Here is a 15,577-nt window from a genome sequence, read left to right as displayed (position 1 = left end):
CAATGATCATTAATTATTACATATTCTTTTATGACTTTTATGTGGGATTAGTGCAATTGTTATAGAATTTATGATAACTTTTTTCCTTTATTGTATATTAAAATCAATCAAATTTATGATTGTTTATACAGGATGCAAATCAATTAATCACTGATTATGTTGCTTCTTCCATATTGAATTACATCCTCTCTGTCCAATCCCCACGTACTTTAGCCCTAGAAAACCCAGCTCTATAACTTTTCCATCAGTATTATATATTGCTAGCTCTTCCTTTGACATTTACCACAAATCTGTCATTCATCCAAGTTTGTTCTTTTCAACAAACTAAAAATATGTCTCCACAAAGTGTAGTTCTTCCATTTCTCTTTTTTTTCTTCTCATTTGGCGGCTTGTCTTTTGGCTCTTTACTGGATTACACACGGTTTCAAACAGGTTATCCACGTTACTCGTGGCCTGGGAGGCTGGAGAAGCCAAAATATGAACGTTTTGGCTTCACCACTTGGGCTGATCGATTCACCCCATCTGCTTTGTCTCAAAGAATGGCAAATGTATGACTTTGGAGCCAAACGAAATGATGATGGAGATGATACCCAGGTAACGTAACAACAACAACATGATAAACATGACATATTCAATAGTCCATTTCTCAATCTCTTAACCTTTTTTTTAATTGTGCTTTAGGCATTTGAGAAGGCATGGAATGCGGCATGTTCTACAGGGAGTGTTCTTTTGGTCCCTGAAAACAATTTCTACTATCTAAAGCCAATAACATATTCAGGCCCATGTAAACCAAATACTGCCTTTACGGTGAGATATATGTTCAAAAGCAATGTTTATTGATAAATCATTTGTTTATCACTGGTAGTTCATTCTAATATTGTTCTATGTTTCCTGCTTCTTCATGTTAGATCCGTGGAACAATCATTGCATGGCATGATATGTCAGCATACGAAAACACTGGAAAAAGTGGCCTCAAATATTGGATTATGTTTGATGGTATCACAAATCTCAGAGTTGATGGAGGCGGCCTCATCGATGGGAATAACAAGAAATGGTGGATGAACTCTTGCAAAATAAACAAAAACCTTGTAAGTTATTGAAGTTTGACTCTATTGACTAAAACTCATATTCCATTTTTACATTGTTCTGTTGGATTTATCTCCGCTAAATCATAGAATAATTAATATTTGAATAACCAATGATAATTATTATTATTATTTTTGCAATAAATATTGAATTTTAAAGAACATATATATGACTATCCTATATTTAAATCTTTCTTGATTTTTAATTTATTGTTTTTCAATACTGACCGTTATTTCTTTACTCTCCTCCTTTTGTTTCACATTCATAGATCAAAGATGCGCCAACTGTGAGTATATATGTGTAACCTACTTAATGTTCTTCGTAACATATATACTTACAGTTTGGCGCATCTTTGCATGGCTGTGAAACAAAAGGAGGAGAGTAAAGAAATAACGGTCAGTATTGAAAATCAATAAATTAAAAATAAAGAAAGATTTAAATATGGGATAGTCATATATATGTGTTCTTTAAAATTCAATATTTATTGCAAAAATAATAATAATAATTTTCAATGGTTATTCAAATATTAATTATTCTATGATTTAGCGGAGATAAATCAAACAGAACAAAGTAAAAATGGATTAGGAGTTTTAGGCAATAGAGTCAAACTTCAATAACTTACAAGGTTTTTGTTGATTTTGCAAGAGTTCATCCACCATTTCTTGCCATTCCCATCGATGAGGTCACCTCCATCAACTCTGAGATTCGTGATACCATTAAACTTAATCCAAAATTTGAGGCCACTTTTTCCAGGATTTTCGTACGCTGACATATCAGGCCATGCAATGATTGTTCCATGGATCTAACTCGAAGAAGAAGGAAACACAGAACAATATTAGAATGAACTACCAGTGATAAACAAATGATTTATCAATAAACATTGCTTTTGAACATATATCTCACCGTAAAGGCAGTATTTGGTTTACACGGGCCTGAAAATGTTATTGGCTTTAGATAATAGACACTATTTTCAGGGACCAAAAGAACACTCCCTGTAGAACATGCCGCATTCGATGCCTTCTCAAATGCCTTGGTTTTGCAAGAAACATAAGATATATGAACATAGAGATGCGAAATGTGTCTAATCCCATATTCATAGATCAAAACTATTGTGACCAGTCAACTCCATGCCCAGAGCAGGTGATTACTAAATGTTCTCGAACTGCGCGTCCTTATTATATAGAGCAATTTTTTCTATATATGATATATAGCGATATTGCATGAAATTTATCATGATAATAATGAGGACCATCTTGGTGGAATGACAGGGCTCTGCAGTGGAATTGAGCGACGTTCGGTATCAAAACATTAAAGGAACAAGTGCCTCAGAAGTAGCAATAAAACTTCACTCCAGCAAAAGCGTCCCTTGCAAAGGACTCTACATGCAAGATGTTGTTTTAACACCAGTAGACGGTGGAGACATCGAGGCTTCTTGTGAGAATGTTGAATATGTCAACAGAGGAAAGTTTTACCCTCAATGCGTTCCAGCTTGAAGAAAGAAGGAATAATAATGTTGTTGTTTGCATTTGCAAATTTAAATTCCTATTATGTTATTTATTATTAATTAGTAAGTTTCCAATTAAGTTATTTAGAACTAGGGCACAAATGCATATTCGTGTTGCTAGTCTAATTTTTTTTTTTTTTATTTAACTATGGTCATTTTGTTTTGTTTTATTTCTAATGTTAGTTTTGCAATGAATGGATCAAGATGCGAAAAGCAAACTGCTGAAGAAAATAGTTATATATATAACAAAGATAAAATGAATAATGCTCAAAGCATATATAATAAACATATTGTTGGGTAATGGATGAAATGTAACGAAATCTTAATCCTTAAAATTAAGGAATTTGTGATTATCTCAGAAAATTGTAACTTTCTTATTAAATCAAGAGATTTAATATAATTTTAAAATCTAGCGGCCTATTCTAATAGAGATTTTTTGTTTTTGTTTTGATAGGACTATGTCCTGTATTAAGAAATTTAATCATTTGTTATATTTACCTTAAAAGGAGACTTATTAAACTTGTATTCTTTTGATTTTTAAGTTTTTTAATTAATTATATATGTCTTGTTTTTAAACTTTACATAAATTTAAATAAAATAATTATAGTTTAATATATTAAAGTGATTTTTTAAATGAGAAAAATGTTTCCGCAGTTAATGTAGAGAAATTATCTGCATTTATTCCCAAAACGACGTCGTTTTGGTATTGAAATCTTAAAAATTATAAATATAAAATAAATTAAAATTACAAAAACATCATGATTTCCGTCTCAAAACGACGTCGTATTGACTTACTGCAGATAACTTATCTGCAGTAACTGCAGAAAAAGTGAACCATTTTTAAATATAAAAAATATTTATTTCAATAACCAACCTAAAGACCTCTTGGTACAAGAGCAAATATTATCTACAATAAGGTATTTAAAATTTTTATATAAAAATTAATTTGTCCTAATATATCTTAGCACGGACAAAAGAATAACGGCAACTTTTATCAATAATTCTTAATTTCATTTTTATTTTGTTTAAAACAAGTGAAAATATTAAAACTGTGTTATTTATGTCCTATAAATTGTATAAAAGTCTTCCACCAGCTGGGAATCCAAGAATATCACCCATAGTGGCATTATTTCATGGGATTCTTATTCACAATTTTAATACCAAGAAATCTCATTTTCTCAGAAATTTTTTAAGAATCCTTGTATTAAACGCGGGTAACTAGGATTTTTGATGTGAGTTTCCTAGGAATCTAAAATTTATCTCTCTACCAAATGACACCTAAAAGTTACTTTCAAGTTAGTTAAAAAAAAAAAAATCGTTACCAAAAAAAAAAGTTCAATTTTTTTAAGCTATTTGATAATTATATAAAGTTCGTTTTAGAATTTCGAAGGAAAGGAGATTAAATAATTTGTTATTAGGATAAATAATAAAATTTATGAAAAAAATTTTAAAATAAGGGTCAAATTAAAAAATAAATATATGAATTTCAAAATGTTGAAATATAGCCTAAAAAAAGCTCTTTCTGGAAGCTTTTAATATTTTTTATTTTTTCTCCATTATATAAAGAACTTTTTCAATTAGTGAGTCATTGGCTCAATCGCATTACTCAATGAGTATATGTAAATCTATATATTTATATTAAAAAACTATAAATATACTTAAATACCTGCAAAAAATAAGGAACCCTTTTTTCTAAGCTGGCTGCAAAGCCCTTACTAGAACTAGATAGGGGTAGCGGCATATCTTACTAGATCCGTAACCTATATATACATTAATAGAGCTAGCGGCAGATTTGGGATGAGTCGATGTCGGTCGATGGTGTGAAAACACTTCCTGATGTCGAATTCCAAAAACCAGCGAGAGGTTCAAAAAAATAATATATTATTATTTAAATAAAAAGTACGAAAATATAGTCGTTTTAATCCAATTTAAGAATCCATTGCACCGAGTTACCCCCCGTTGGACGCAACAAGTCGCGCTCCCCACACAGCGCCACCGGTAGTGCCCCATGCAGACGCGACTTTGCACCATTCACGCGCTGACACGTGGCATAAAAGTCAATATTTTGACTGTAAAACTTCGGAAAATCGTAACTTTTGATTCGGATGTCCGAATAAGGTGTTTTTTGTATTCTAAATAATTTTTTGAGATCTATGCAATGACATCTCATTGAAGGGGATTCAAACAAAATAATTCCACTTTTTTTTAATTTAAGATATTTTACCATAAAACTACGAAAGGCCATAACTTTTGGCTCGGATGTACGAATCAGGTACATATTTCGGACATCCGAGTAATAGTCCATGTTGTAATCGATTACATGAGCTCAATCTTCCCACGTAACTTTTTTGATTATATGGAATAAACAAGAGAGCACCTGATTCGGACCCCCGACTTGAAAGTTATGGTATTCTGAAGATTTACGGTAAAATATCTTAAATTCAAAAAAAATTGGAAATTATTTTGTCCGAATCCTCTATAATGAGATGTCATTGCGTAGATCTCAAAAAATTATGTGGAATAAAAAAAATCACCTGATTCAGACACCCGAGTCAAAAGTTATGGCCTTCCGAAGTTTTACAGTCAAAATATTGACTTGTGAGCCACGTGTCAGCATGTGAATGGTGCAAAGTCGCGCTTGTGTGGGGCGTGACTTTTCACAGGTTGTGCCTGTGTGGGGCGCGTCCTTCCACACGAGTCGCGCCTACCTGAGGCGCGAATGACTGCTATATATTTATAAATTGGTTTCAAACTGCTATGTTTTCGTAATTTTCTATTTAAATAATATTATATTAATTTTTTTGCCTAAAAATGATTCCAATTTCAAATATTATAATATAAAAATAATAAATTACACATTGTAAGAACCCGCACCGTTAATTAAGGAATTTAATTAATAAATTATGAGAAAATAGGAAATGATTTCATAATTGACCCTAATAATTATTATGAGGCTTTAATAATTACAGTAAGTGAGTAATAATGCTGAAAGTCGCTTTTCGGAAGAAAAGTGCAGATAGCGGTTCTGCTAGTTGGTATAAATGCGTACTGAAAAAGTATCCCGGAAAATTATAATAAGTGCATGATAATTACTAGAATGATATGTAGGACTTGTAAAACGAGTTTCAAGTTCAAATAATGAGAACTGGTGCTAGAAATCGGTACTGGCTTTGAAAAGCGCGTACCGGAAAGATGCTCAGAAAATTATAAGAAAAATATGATATTTCTTGTAAAATTGAGTAGGTTAAGAATACAAAGTTTGGGATTAAAATGCTAAGCGAGCAATTAAAGTTAATACTGTGCGTTTAATTGTTAAACCACTATATATAGCCTCATGATTGGCACTAAACCCTAGGTGCCACTATTTTCTATACGTGAGTGTGCTGCGCTTGAAGTCAGCCACCCATTTGCCACCCTTTCTCCTCCATTTGTGAGCCAAGTTGCCACCTATGCTCCATTTCTTCTTCTCTTTGGTTGAGTAAACACTTGGGTGAGTGTCTTGGGAGGTTGAGGTCCCATCTTCTGAGTTGTGGGAGCTGGTGTGAGTCAAGGTTTGGGGCTAAGTTCTTGTGTTGGTGTGGTTGGGTCTTTGTGTTGGTTGTCGGAGCTTCAAGGAGTGAACTTTTATGTGAAAGGATCACTCTTGACCACCATTTTCGTGCACCCTTGAAGTCAGAACCTTGGAGCTGTTGTGTGAGCTCCAAGAGCACCCTTTTTCTGAGTTTGAGCTTTGGTAAGCTTCATCACCTTTGATCTTGAGTCTTTGAGCTTAAAAATGGAACCTTGATGCATGTAAAGGTTAAAAGATGATAACTTAATGTTGGGGTTGGTCAAACACACCTAGAAATGCATGTTTAGGTGTTTAAAATCGGTAAAAACCCAACCTTGGAAGGATATCTTCACGAAATGCAGTTTCTGCATTCTGTCTTGAAATATCCGGATATGTGCTCGAGAAGTATCCGGTTATGTGATATCCGGATATGGGATTTGGCTTACCCTATCAAATTTATTGTGTTTATTATAATTTCAATGTAACGTTATATATGGATTACTTAAAAGATTATAAATCCCTTTAAATAGTAAAAATTGCTTGTATATTTATTCTTATATGTTTAATTAAATAAAATTATTATATATTTTAAATTAAATTAATAATAAATGTATTCTCAACTTAAAAGTATGCTCCCTTGAATTGTCTAATGCCACGTTCAAAGCTCAGTTATGGTAAAATGACAAACAATTATTTGTTACAATTAGATTTCAAATCTATCTTCTCATCCAATTATTTTGTACTGGCAGAAAATAATAAAATTTAAGGATTAAACTAAACGAATAAAATTTATAAATAGTATTAATAATTTAGGTATAACTATATAAAAAAATATCTACATCAATATTTTTTAATTACTCTTTTTGATTAAAATTCTTAAATGTTAAATAAAGGCAAATGCAAAATTTTACTTGAGATTAATAATTAAATAAAACTTCATCAAATTAATATTAGAAAATGATATAAAAAATAATTATGAGAGTATGATCTATGTTTGAGAAATCCATTCAATAATACTTATGGTTTCATGAAATACACACAAATGAAACATGAAACTGCACAAAGTGAAAGCATACCGTACAAAAATATATGAATGCAATAAGAAAAAAATCTAAGCACAATGCACAATGTTAGACATTGTATCTAGGGGTGTTCGCGGTCTGGATTGGATCGGTTTTGGAAGCAAAAATCATCCGATCCGATCCAATCCAATTTTTTTCGGTTTGGATTGGATCGGTTTTCGATTTTTTGAAAATCCTAAAATTTATTTCATGATTATTGTGCAAATAACATCTTTTGTATATATTGACTTTGTAGTTTTATTTTTTTAAAATATAAAAGCATCATTAAACGATAATATCGTTTTTCTTTTTTGGCAATGAGATATGAAGCTCTACACAAATTAAATTTTGTTAATGATATGTGACTAGATTTTTTCTTGGGTTAATGAATCTTTGGTTTAGAAATTTTGGGGCTATGATTGGGAAAAAACCCAAGTAGGTAGAGGAAAATTAATATATTGGATAGGTTTGGATTGGATCGGTTTTCATTGACCAATCCAAAAACCGATCCAATCCAATTAAAATTTGCGGGTTTTTTCAGTTTTCGGTTGTTCGGTTTTCGGTTTATTCGGTTTTCGGTTTTTCGGTTCGGTTATTGCGGTTTGAATCGGTTTGGATTGTTGATGAACACCCTAATTGTATCATTAAGACAATTTGCACTCTCTATGGTGCCCAAGATGCATGGACATTTATTTCCCTGGATAGTGTTGAACATAGGTTATCAAGACCAAGAAAGTGAAGTTTTGTAAGGTGAGTGCTTGGAAAAAAAAATTATTTAACTTTCACCGAATAAATATTTTTTTGACTCTATTCAAATATTACATGCAATGTACTCGATATAATTAATAATTATTTGTATCAATTAAATAAATTAAAAGATTAGTATTTACCTTTTTAAAAGATATAAAATTATGTCATTTTAGTCAAAACTAATGTGTTTTATGATGAGAGAAACATAAATAATGATAGCAGAAAGTGAGATATTTTTTTAATTTCAATATTAAATAAAAAATAGTAATTTTAACTAAAATAACCATTCTTTAAAAGGATAAATATTTCCCCCATAAATTAATACGAGCTATAATCTAAATTGAACTATTTCTTGTTACATGTTAGTATGACTTTTGGATCTGAACTATGTGAATTAAGTGTGGACATGCTAAGCATGTTATACTGATCAGAACAATACATAATATAGTAATGGCATTTTCTCCACTATAATTTTATTTTATTTAAAAAAATACTAAAACAATGTAAAATCGAAAAGAATTACCAAAATAATGCAGTTAAACGCGCATAGGAAGGTTGCGTGTTTGTTTAGCCATGACCATTTTGCTATGATTTAGCCGTGAATGTTTATTCATGAGAATTGGGTAATTTGCTACGTTGACCAATCGAGCATGCGTTGGGTGCATGATTGTTTTAGCCACGTTTAAATTATGGGAAAAACCATAGTTAATTAAGATTACGCCACTTGGCAACAATTGTTTCAATTAATATTAGACGTGCACCCTCCAAATATATGTTTTACAGCATTATTTTGGTAATTCTTTTTAGTTTTGAATTTTTTTGGTAATTTTTTTAATAAAGATGACATTCAAATGGTTAAAAAGCCTATAGTTATTTGCTAGCTATATTTGTAGTAGATTAAATATATAATTCTAGGCGTATTTGTTCTTTATATATAAAGTTCCTCCACTGTATAACACATGCTACCAACTGAATTATATCTACCAATATTGAAGGAAAAAAATAAACAAAGAGAATATAAATGATAATAAATGTCTTAGAATCATTTATATTCTCTCACTACGTTAGCAAAACATTTCCATTATTTTTTTTAGGATGGATGGAGTTGTTGGGATTTGTTTTATTGTATTTAATAATTGGTGATGCTTCCCGGAAAGTATACCGATCGCACAAGTAATATAATAGTAAGTAAAGTATCGTCTCCATAGGGATTGGGTCGAATATCAATTAATTGTTCCTTTTAAGAATGGAAGAGTTCAAAGGTTGTGACAAATATTGTCGAATTTTGTGAAATTGAGAACTGAAAATAAAGACTTGTTTTTGTAATTTTTCTGTAATGAAGAATAAAAATAAGAACAAGAAAATGAGTTTTGATTTATAAAAATGAGAAAAGCATTGTAGCTAGAGCGCACTCACCTTATGATCCCCACTTATTACTTTGGATTGATTTACAATATTCATTTATAAAATTACTCGGATAAATTATTATCTAAAATAATTAGTTAAATCTCAATCCCTTGACAATTTAACCCTTTAATCTCAATTGGAATCCTAATCCCTTAGCAACCCCTCATGAAAATTAAGCGATGAACTCAATAATTTAGGCATGCGCAATTCAATACACATCTATTCCTAGCATGCATACGAACCGTTATTCTACCCCCTTTCAGGATGAAAACTCCAATATTCCTATCTAGGGTTCTAACCCTCAGACTATTATCAACTATTAGAGTGATCAATTCTAATAAAGAAAATATAAAATACGAACAGAGTAGAGATAAAGATAATTATATAAACGAGCAATTATAAATCAATCTGCGTAACAAGGGTTCACATAGGGTTTGTGACCCTAACTACAATAAAAAGTACTAGCCAAACATAATCATGGCTAAAAATCCAAAATTCAATGAAAGCATAAAATTAAAGAGGAGGTAGAAGAAGAACTTGATCCCAGGAATCCTCTCTGAGCACCGCCGTCGTCTCTCTTCAGAAGAATAGGTCTGAATACCTAATTCTGTCATAAGGATCCTATTTTTATGCCTCTTTTCCTTCTTCCAAAAATACCCCCAGGACAACACGGTATTATTTTCATGCACACCGGCGCCAGTTGGCGCCGGTTTGGCGCCACTTCACGCTACGCTTCTGTCTAATTCAGAAAAGTCGGACCTGATTGCACGTTAACTGGCGCCAGTTGGCGCTATCCTTCACCTTTTTGGGCACCACTTGGCGCCACTTTCCTCTTGGATTTGACTCTAGTTTGCTCCATAAGTGGCGCCATTTTGCTTCAAGGTTTTGGTGCCAGTTGGCGCCATTTGAAATTTTCCGCTTCAGAGTTCGTAAACTGGCGCGGGTCTGCGCCAGTGTGGTGCCGGTCCACGCCATTCTTCTGGACTTTGTAGTGTGCTGCACCCGTGTGGAATTGCATTAACAGGCTTTTTATAATTTTCACTTCTTTTCCTGTAAAAATACAACTAATAGGTGAGAAATATCATTGAAAAGAAAGAATCAATATAATTAGCAAATATATATTTAAGTTGCTCTTTTATGACTCAATTCTTATCAATTTTAACACAGAAAACTACACTTGCCAGAGGCACATCAAACCATTCCCAGATTTAAACGTTGCTGTCCCCAGCAATGTACAAGACTCAATCCAGGAAACAATCAATATTCCAACACAACATCACACAAACAATCAAGAGATCACTATGCTAAGCATGACTGATTCAATGCAAAGAACTCCTAACAATGCCTTTTATTCTCGTAAAAATGTCAAAATCTAGCTTGAACACCCCTCACCAAGACAAAACATATAATGCTCAGCACTCAAGTGTTTGGGGGGAGTAACAATCACTCAATCCATCACAACAATAACATTACCATAAGCTTGATCATATTCTAAAAAATTCTTAAAAATGAAGAATCAATCACATGCATCAATTGATCAAAAGGACTTCACAGGTTGTAACTTGGTCTGGTTAATGGGTAGGAATATATGGACAGTAGCTCAAACAACAATGAGATTGAAAAACTGATATTATTTCACTTTAACACATTCAACTCAATGGTTTTTCTCCACTCAGATTCCCACAGAATTTCGGAAATTAATTCCTATCAACCACCTTTTTTTTACATTAACCCTTTTTCTTTTTCTTGCTTTTCTTTTCTTTTCTCTTTTTCTCCCTTTGTTTTAAGGGCACAGATGAAATTTTACCTCCCCTAATTACTTGACCTTTGTGGAGCTTACCTCAATTTCTTTGTTTTATTTTTCAACACATCAGTAATTCAATCTCAATTAAGGTAAGTCACATGGATATAGGCTAAGCCATCAATCAGGAATTATGAACAAAAAGGCTTAGGCTCAAAGGGGCTAGCAATGGAAAATTTCATACAGGTGGGTTATTTTGGCCAATAGCTAACAAGAACAAAATGCCTTTATCATATCAACCAATGCATGCATAACAAAGAAACAGAGCAAGTTCTAGAATGCTATCACAGTGAGGTCTCTCAGAATAAAATAAGTGTTTAAGCACAAAACCTCACCAGCTATGATGTCAAGCTAGACTTCCACAAGAAACATCAGGCATCATTAATCATTCAATCACAAAATTCAGACAAACGAGCAATCATGAAATCTACTCATGTTCATACAATATCATGCCAGAAGTTCATACAAAACATGTTTTCTAAGAATTCAGTCAAGCACATTAACTAGAGGGAGCACATTTAAACCTGAGAATTGCTTGAAAAACAGATCATTTTTTTCACAAAATTCTAAATAACTATAAAAAAAAATTAAGAGTTAGAATATCTCCCCTGATAGAAGAATTGCAGCAATTCTAAGATGCAAGCCTATCATTCCCAGATTTAGAGAATTGCTGTCCTCAGCAATAATTAAACCACAAGAAGGAAGAAAAACTTGCACAATGGAACAAACAGTGGCATATAGGATAAACTATAATGCGCACATTAAAACATCAGAAAGAAATATACCAACACAAAACAACTAAAAATACGAAACAGAAAAATAAACTAATATACAAAATCTCTATCAGCAAGGAGATATCAATCATCCATGTCATCCCCCTCAGCAGCGTGAGATGACTCAGCAAATGGAAGATCCGGTGGTATTGGATGCTTTGGTGTATGAGACCACCATTCCCAGATTTGTTCCAAACCATGAAGCCATGTTAAGAACTCTTTGAAGCTTTGATTTTTCTGAGAGATAGAGTCTCGGTGTCTCTTGTCAAACTTCAGCTCCCGGTGTCTCTTCCAACTCGTATCAAAGAGTTTCACCACTTCCTTTCTCAGTACCTTCTTCCGTATAGGATGACGCCTCCCTTGGGGTTTTCTCCCATGTTTGTCATCATTTTCATTGAGAATTTTGTGGGTACGGGAAGAAGGACCTTTATCTTTCAAATCTGAAGTAGACCACCCTATGGCAGTCTCATGTTCCTTCAGTACTTCAATCACTGCCTCCTTATTACCCAAGAAGGTATGTTTCAGAGTTTCAGGAAGCTCTTTCAACTTTATTTTTGGGGAACCATCTTCTTTCTCATCATTTGTTTTCTCAAGAACTTCAAACACTACATTCTTTTTTTCCTTAGCAGGAACAATCTTATGCGCCTCAAGTTCTTCATCAAGCTCTTCACTAGAAGATTTTTCTTCCTTCCCCACTTGCTCGAGTCTAAACCAATCGCCTTTGCCAGAAGATTGTTTCATAGAGTCAAAGACATTGATGGTAATGGACTCATCATTCATCCTTAACTCTAGCTTCCCATTCTCAACGTCAATCATGGCACGAAATGTAGCTAAGAAAGGTCTACCCAGCAAAAGAGGCATCTCAACTCCCCCTTCCATGTCCAGCACCACAAAGTCAGCAGGGAAGATGAACTTGTCCACCTTCACAAGAACATCTTCTATTATTCCACTAGGCTTCCTCAAAGACTTATCAGCAAGTTGAAGAGATGCTGAAGTAGACTTCAACTCGGTGATCCCCAAGGAATTACAAATAGAAAGGGGCGTCAAATTAATGCTAGCCCCTAGATCACATAATGCCCTGCCAATTTCGGTGTTACCAATTTCAACAGAAATATTGAAGCTCCCTGGATCATGACGCTTAGGCGGGAACTTCTTTATAATAATAACACTACACTCCTCAGTGAGTGTCACCGTTTGGCATTCTTGCAACTTGTGCTTTCTTGACAACAAGTCCTTCATGAACTTGGCATAATTTGGCATGCTAGCCAAGGCTTCAGCAAAAAGGATATTGATATGCAATTTCTTGAATATATCAAGAAACCTTCCATATTGTTGCTTCTGATCCTCCTTCTTGAATCTGTCAGGATAAGGTGCCATGGCTCTCACATATTCAGGACTCAGCTCAAACTTCTTCTTTTCAACTGGTTTCTCCACTTCAACAGGTTTTTCAATTTCTTTTTCTGGCTCCTTTAGCTTCTTTTCAGTTTCCACATTTATTCTCGGCTTTTCTGGAGCTGCTACGACTTTTTCACTTCTAGTTGTGACAAACATACAATCCTCCTTGGGATTTGTAACTGTGTTACTAGGGAAAGTGTCTGGAGTTCTATCAGCAACTTGCTTAGCCAGCTGGCCAATTTGATTCTCCAAATTCCTGATAGAAGCACTCATGTTTTTAGTATTGGCCCTAGTCTCTTCCATGAAGGCATTGGAGTGTGGAGCCATTTGTCCCACTAGTCTCTCCAAATCAGAAGGTTCCTTGGTTGGGATTGGTGGAGGCTGCAAGTAGTTGTTTGAATTGTAATCAAGGCCTGTGTTTTGGATCTTCCGTTGATAATTATTTCCTCCAGGAGCAAAATTTTGACCTCTTTGAACATTTGTTTTCAGCTAGTGCTGCATCATTACCTTCCAGCTGAAGGATACCTCTCTTAGGCTTTTTTGACAACACTTGGTTTTCGTTGGCAGCCATCCTCTCAATCAGCTCAAGAGTCTCGTTTGCTCTCAGAGTCTTAATAGTGCCTCCTGCTGCACCATTCAACATCATCTGAATCTCAGGTTTGCAACCATTGAAGAAGATTCTAACTTTATTACCAGCAGTCAAGTTATACTGAGGAAACCTTCTCATCAAATCCTTGAACCGGTTCCATGCTTCACACATTGATTCACCCTCAGATTGAGTGAAATTGATGATATCATTCACCATCTGGTTGTACTTCTCCATCGAGAAGAACTGAGCAAAGAACTTCTGTGATTAATCATCCCAGGTTGGGATGCTTGCTGCAGGCTGCCTTTCCAACCAACTAAGAGCTTTTCCCTTAAGAGAAAAAGGGAACAACCTCAATTGGATTGCATCATGAGACACCTGAGGATCTTTCGTGGAATCACAGATCATCAAGAATCTGTCAATAAACCTTTGAGGATCTTCACTATCCTCTCCTCCAAACTAAGCTCTCTACACCAAATTAATATGGGAAGACTTGAGCTCCCAATTGTTGACAACATTTGGCTGCACAATACCCGCATTGGGCCTGTTGAACGATGGAGTCAGAATGGTATCCATGTGCGGATTGTCTTCTTTGTTCCCTGCCATCTTGTGTGCTTCTTCAAACAGATTTTCTAGCTCGTTGAAAGCAAGCTTCTTCCGAGCAAATTTTCTGTTCCTCTTTTTTGTTTTTGTAATCTCCAAATCAAGTGGGAATTCTGGATCTTTACCTCGCATACAACTCAGAAAAGATATTAGTAGCACTGTTCAAGAATGACAAAGAAATCGAAGATAAAAATAAAAATAAAAATAAAAATTCCAATCTTAAAAATCAAAATTAATTGATATCAGACGCGCCAATCCCCGGCAACGGCGCCAAAAACTTGATGCTTCCCGGCAAGTATACTGATCGCGCAAGTAATATAATAGTAAGTAAAGAATCGTCTCCACAGGGATTGGGTCGAATATCAATTAATTGTTCCTTTTAAGAATGGAAGAGTTCAAAGGTTGTGACAAATATTGTCGAATTTTGTGAAATTGAGAACTGAAAATAAAGACTTGTTTTTGTAATTTTTCTGTAATGAAGAATAAAAATAAGAACAAGAAAATGAGTTTTGATTTATAAAAATGAGAAAAGCATTGTAGCTAGAGCGCACTCACCTTATGATCCCCACTTATTACTTTGGATTGATTTACAATATTCATTTATAAAATTACTCGGATAAATTATTATCTAAAATAATTAGTTAAATCTCAATCCCTTGACAATTTAACCCTTTAATCTCAATTGGAATCCTAATCCCTTAGCAACCCCTCATGAAAATTAAGCGATGAACTCAATAATTTAGGCATCCGCAATTCAATACACATATATTCCTAGCATGCATACGAACCGTTATTCTACCCCATTTCAGGATGAAAACTCCAATATTCCTATCTAGGGTTCTAACCCTCAGACTATTATCAACTATTAGAGTGATCAATTCTAATAAAGAAAATATAAAATACGAACAGGGTCTAGATAAAGATAATTATATAAATGAGCAATTATAAATCAATCCGCGTAACAAGGATTCACATAGGGTTTGTGACCCTAATTACAATAAAAGTACTAGCCAAACATAATCATGGCTAAAATTCCAATATTCAATGAAAGCATAAAATTA

General features: G+C 33.8%; 1 protein-coding gene across 1 annotated transcript; it reads left to right on the top strand.

Annotated features, from left to right (window-relative positions):
* Positions 1 to 432: 432 nt before the first annotated feature.
* On the top strand, positions 433 to 2,579 carry LOC133316087 (polygalacturonase-like; the record flags this gene model as incomplete). The annotated part of the gene is made up of 5 exons (XM_061517784.1): positions 433 to 594; positions 682 to 807; positions 909 to 1,088; positions 2,041 to 2,226; positions 2,355 to 2,579. Coding segments are annotated over 5 exons (879 nt in total), but the record flags the coding sequence as incomplete, so codon positions are not given.
* Positions 2,580 to 15,577: the final 12,998 nt, after the last annotated feature.

The sequence above is a fragment of the Gastrolobium bilobum genome, unplaced genomic scaffold (genome assembly GCF_033153095.1).
Source record: "Gastrolobium bilobum isolate Gb01-03AN ecotype WA unplaced genomic scaffold, APGP_CSIRO_Gbil_v1 utg7104, whole genome shotgun sequence".
Taxonomy (NCBI): Eukaryota; Viridiplantae; Streptophyta; class Magnoliopsida; order Fabales; family Fabaceae; genus Gastrolobium; species Gastrolobium bilobum.
The sequence above is the reverse complement of the archived record's forward strand: the minus strand, read 5'-3'. Positions and strand labels throughout refer to the sequence as shown.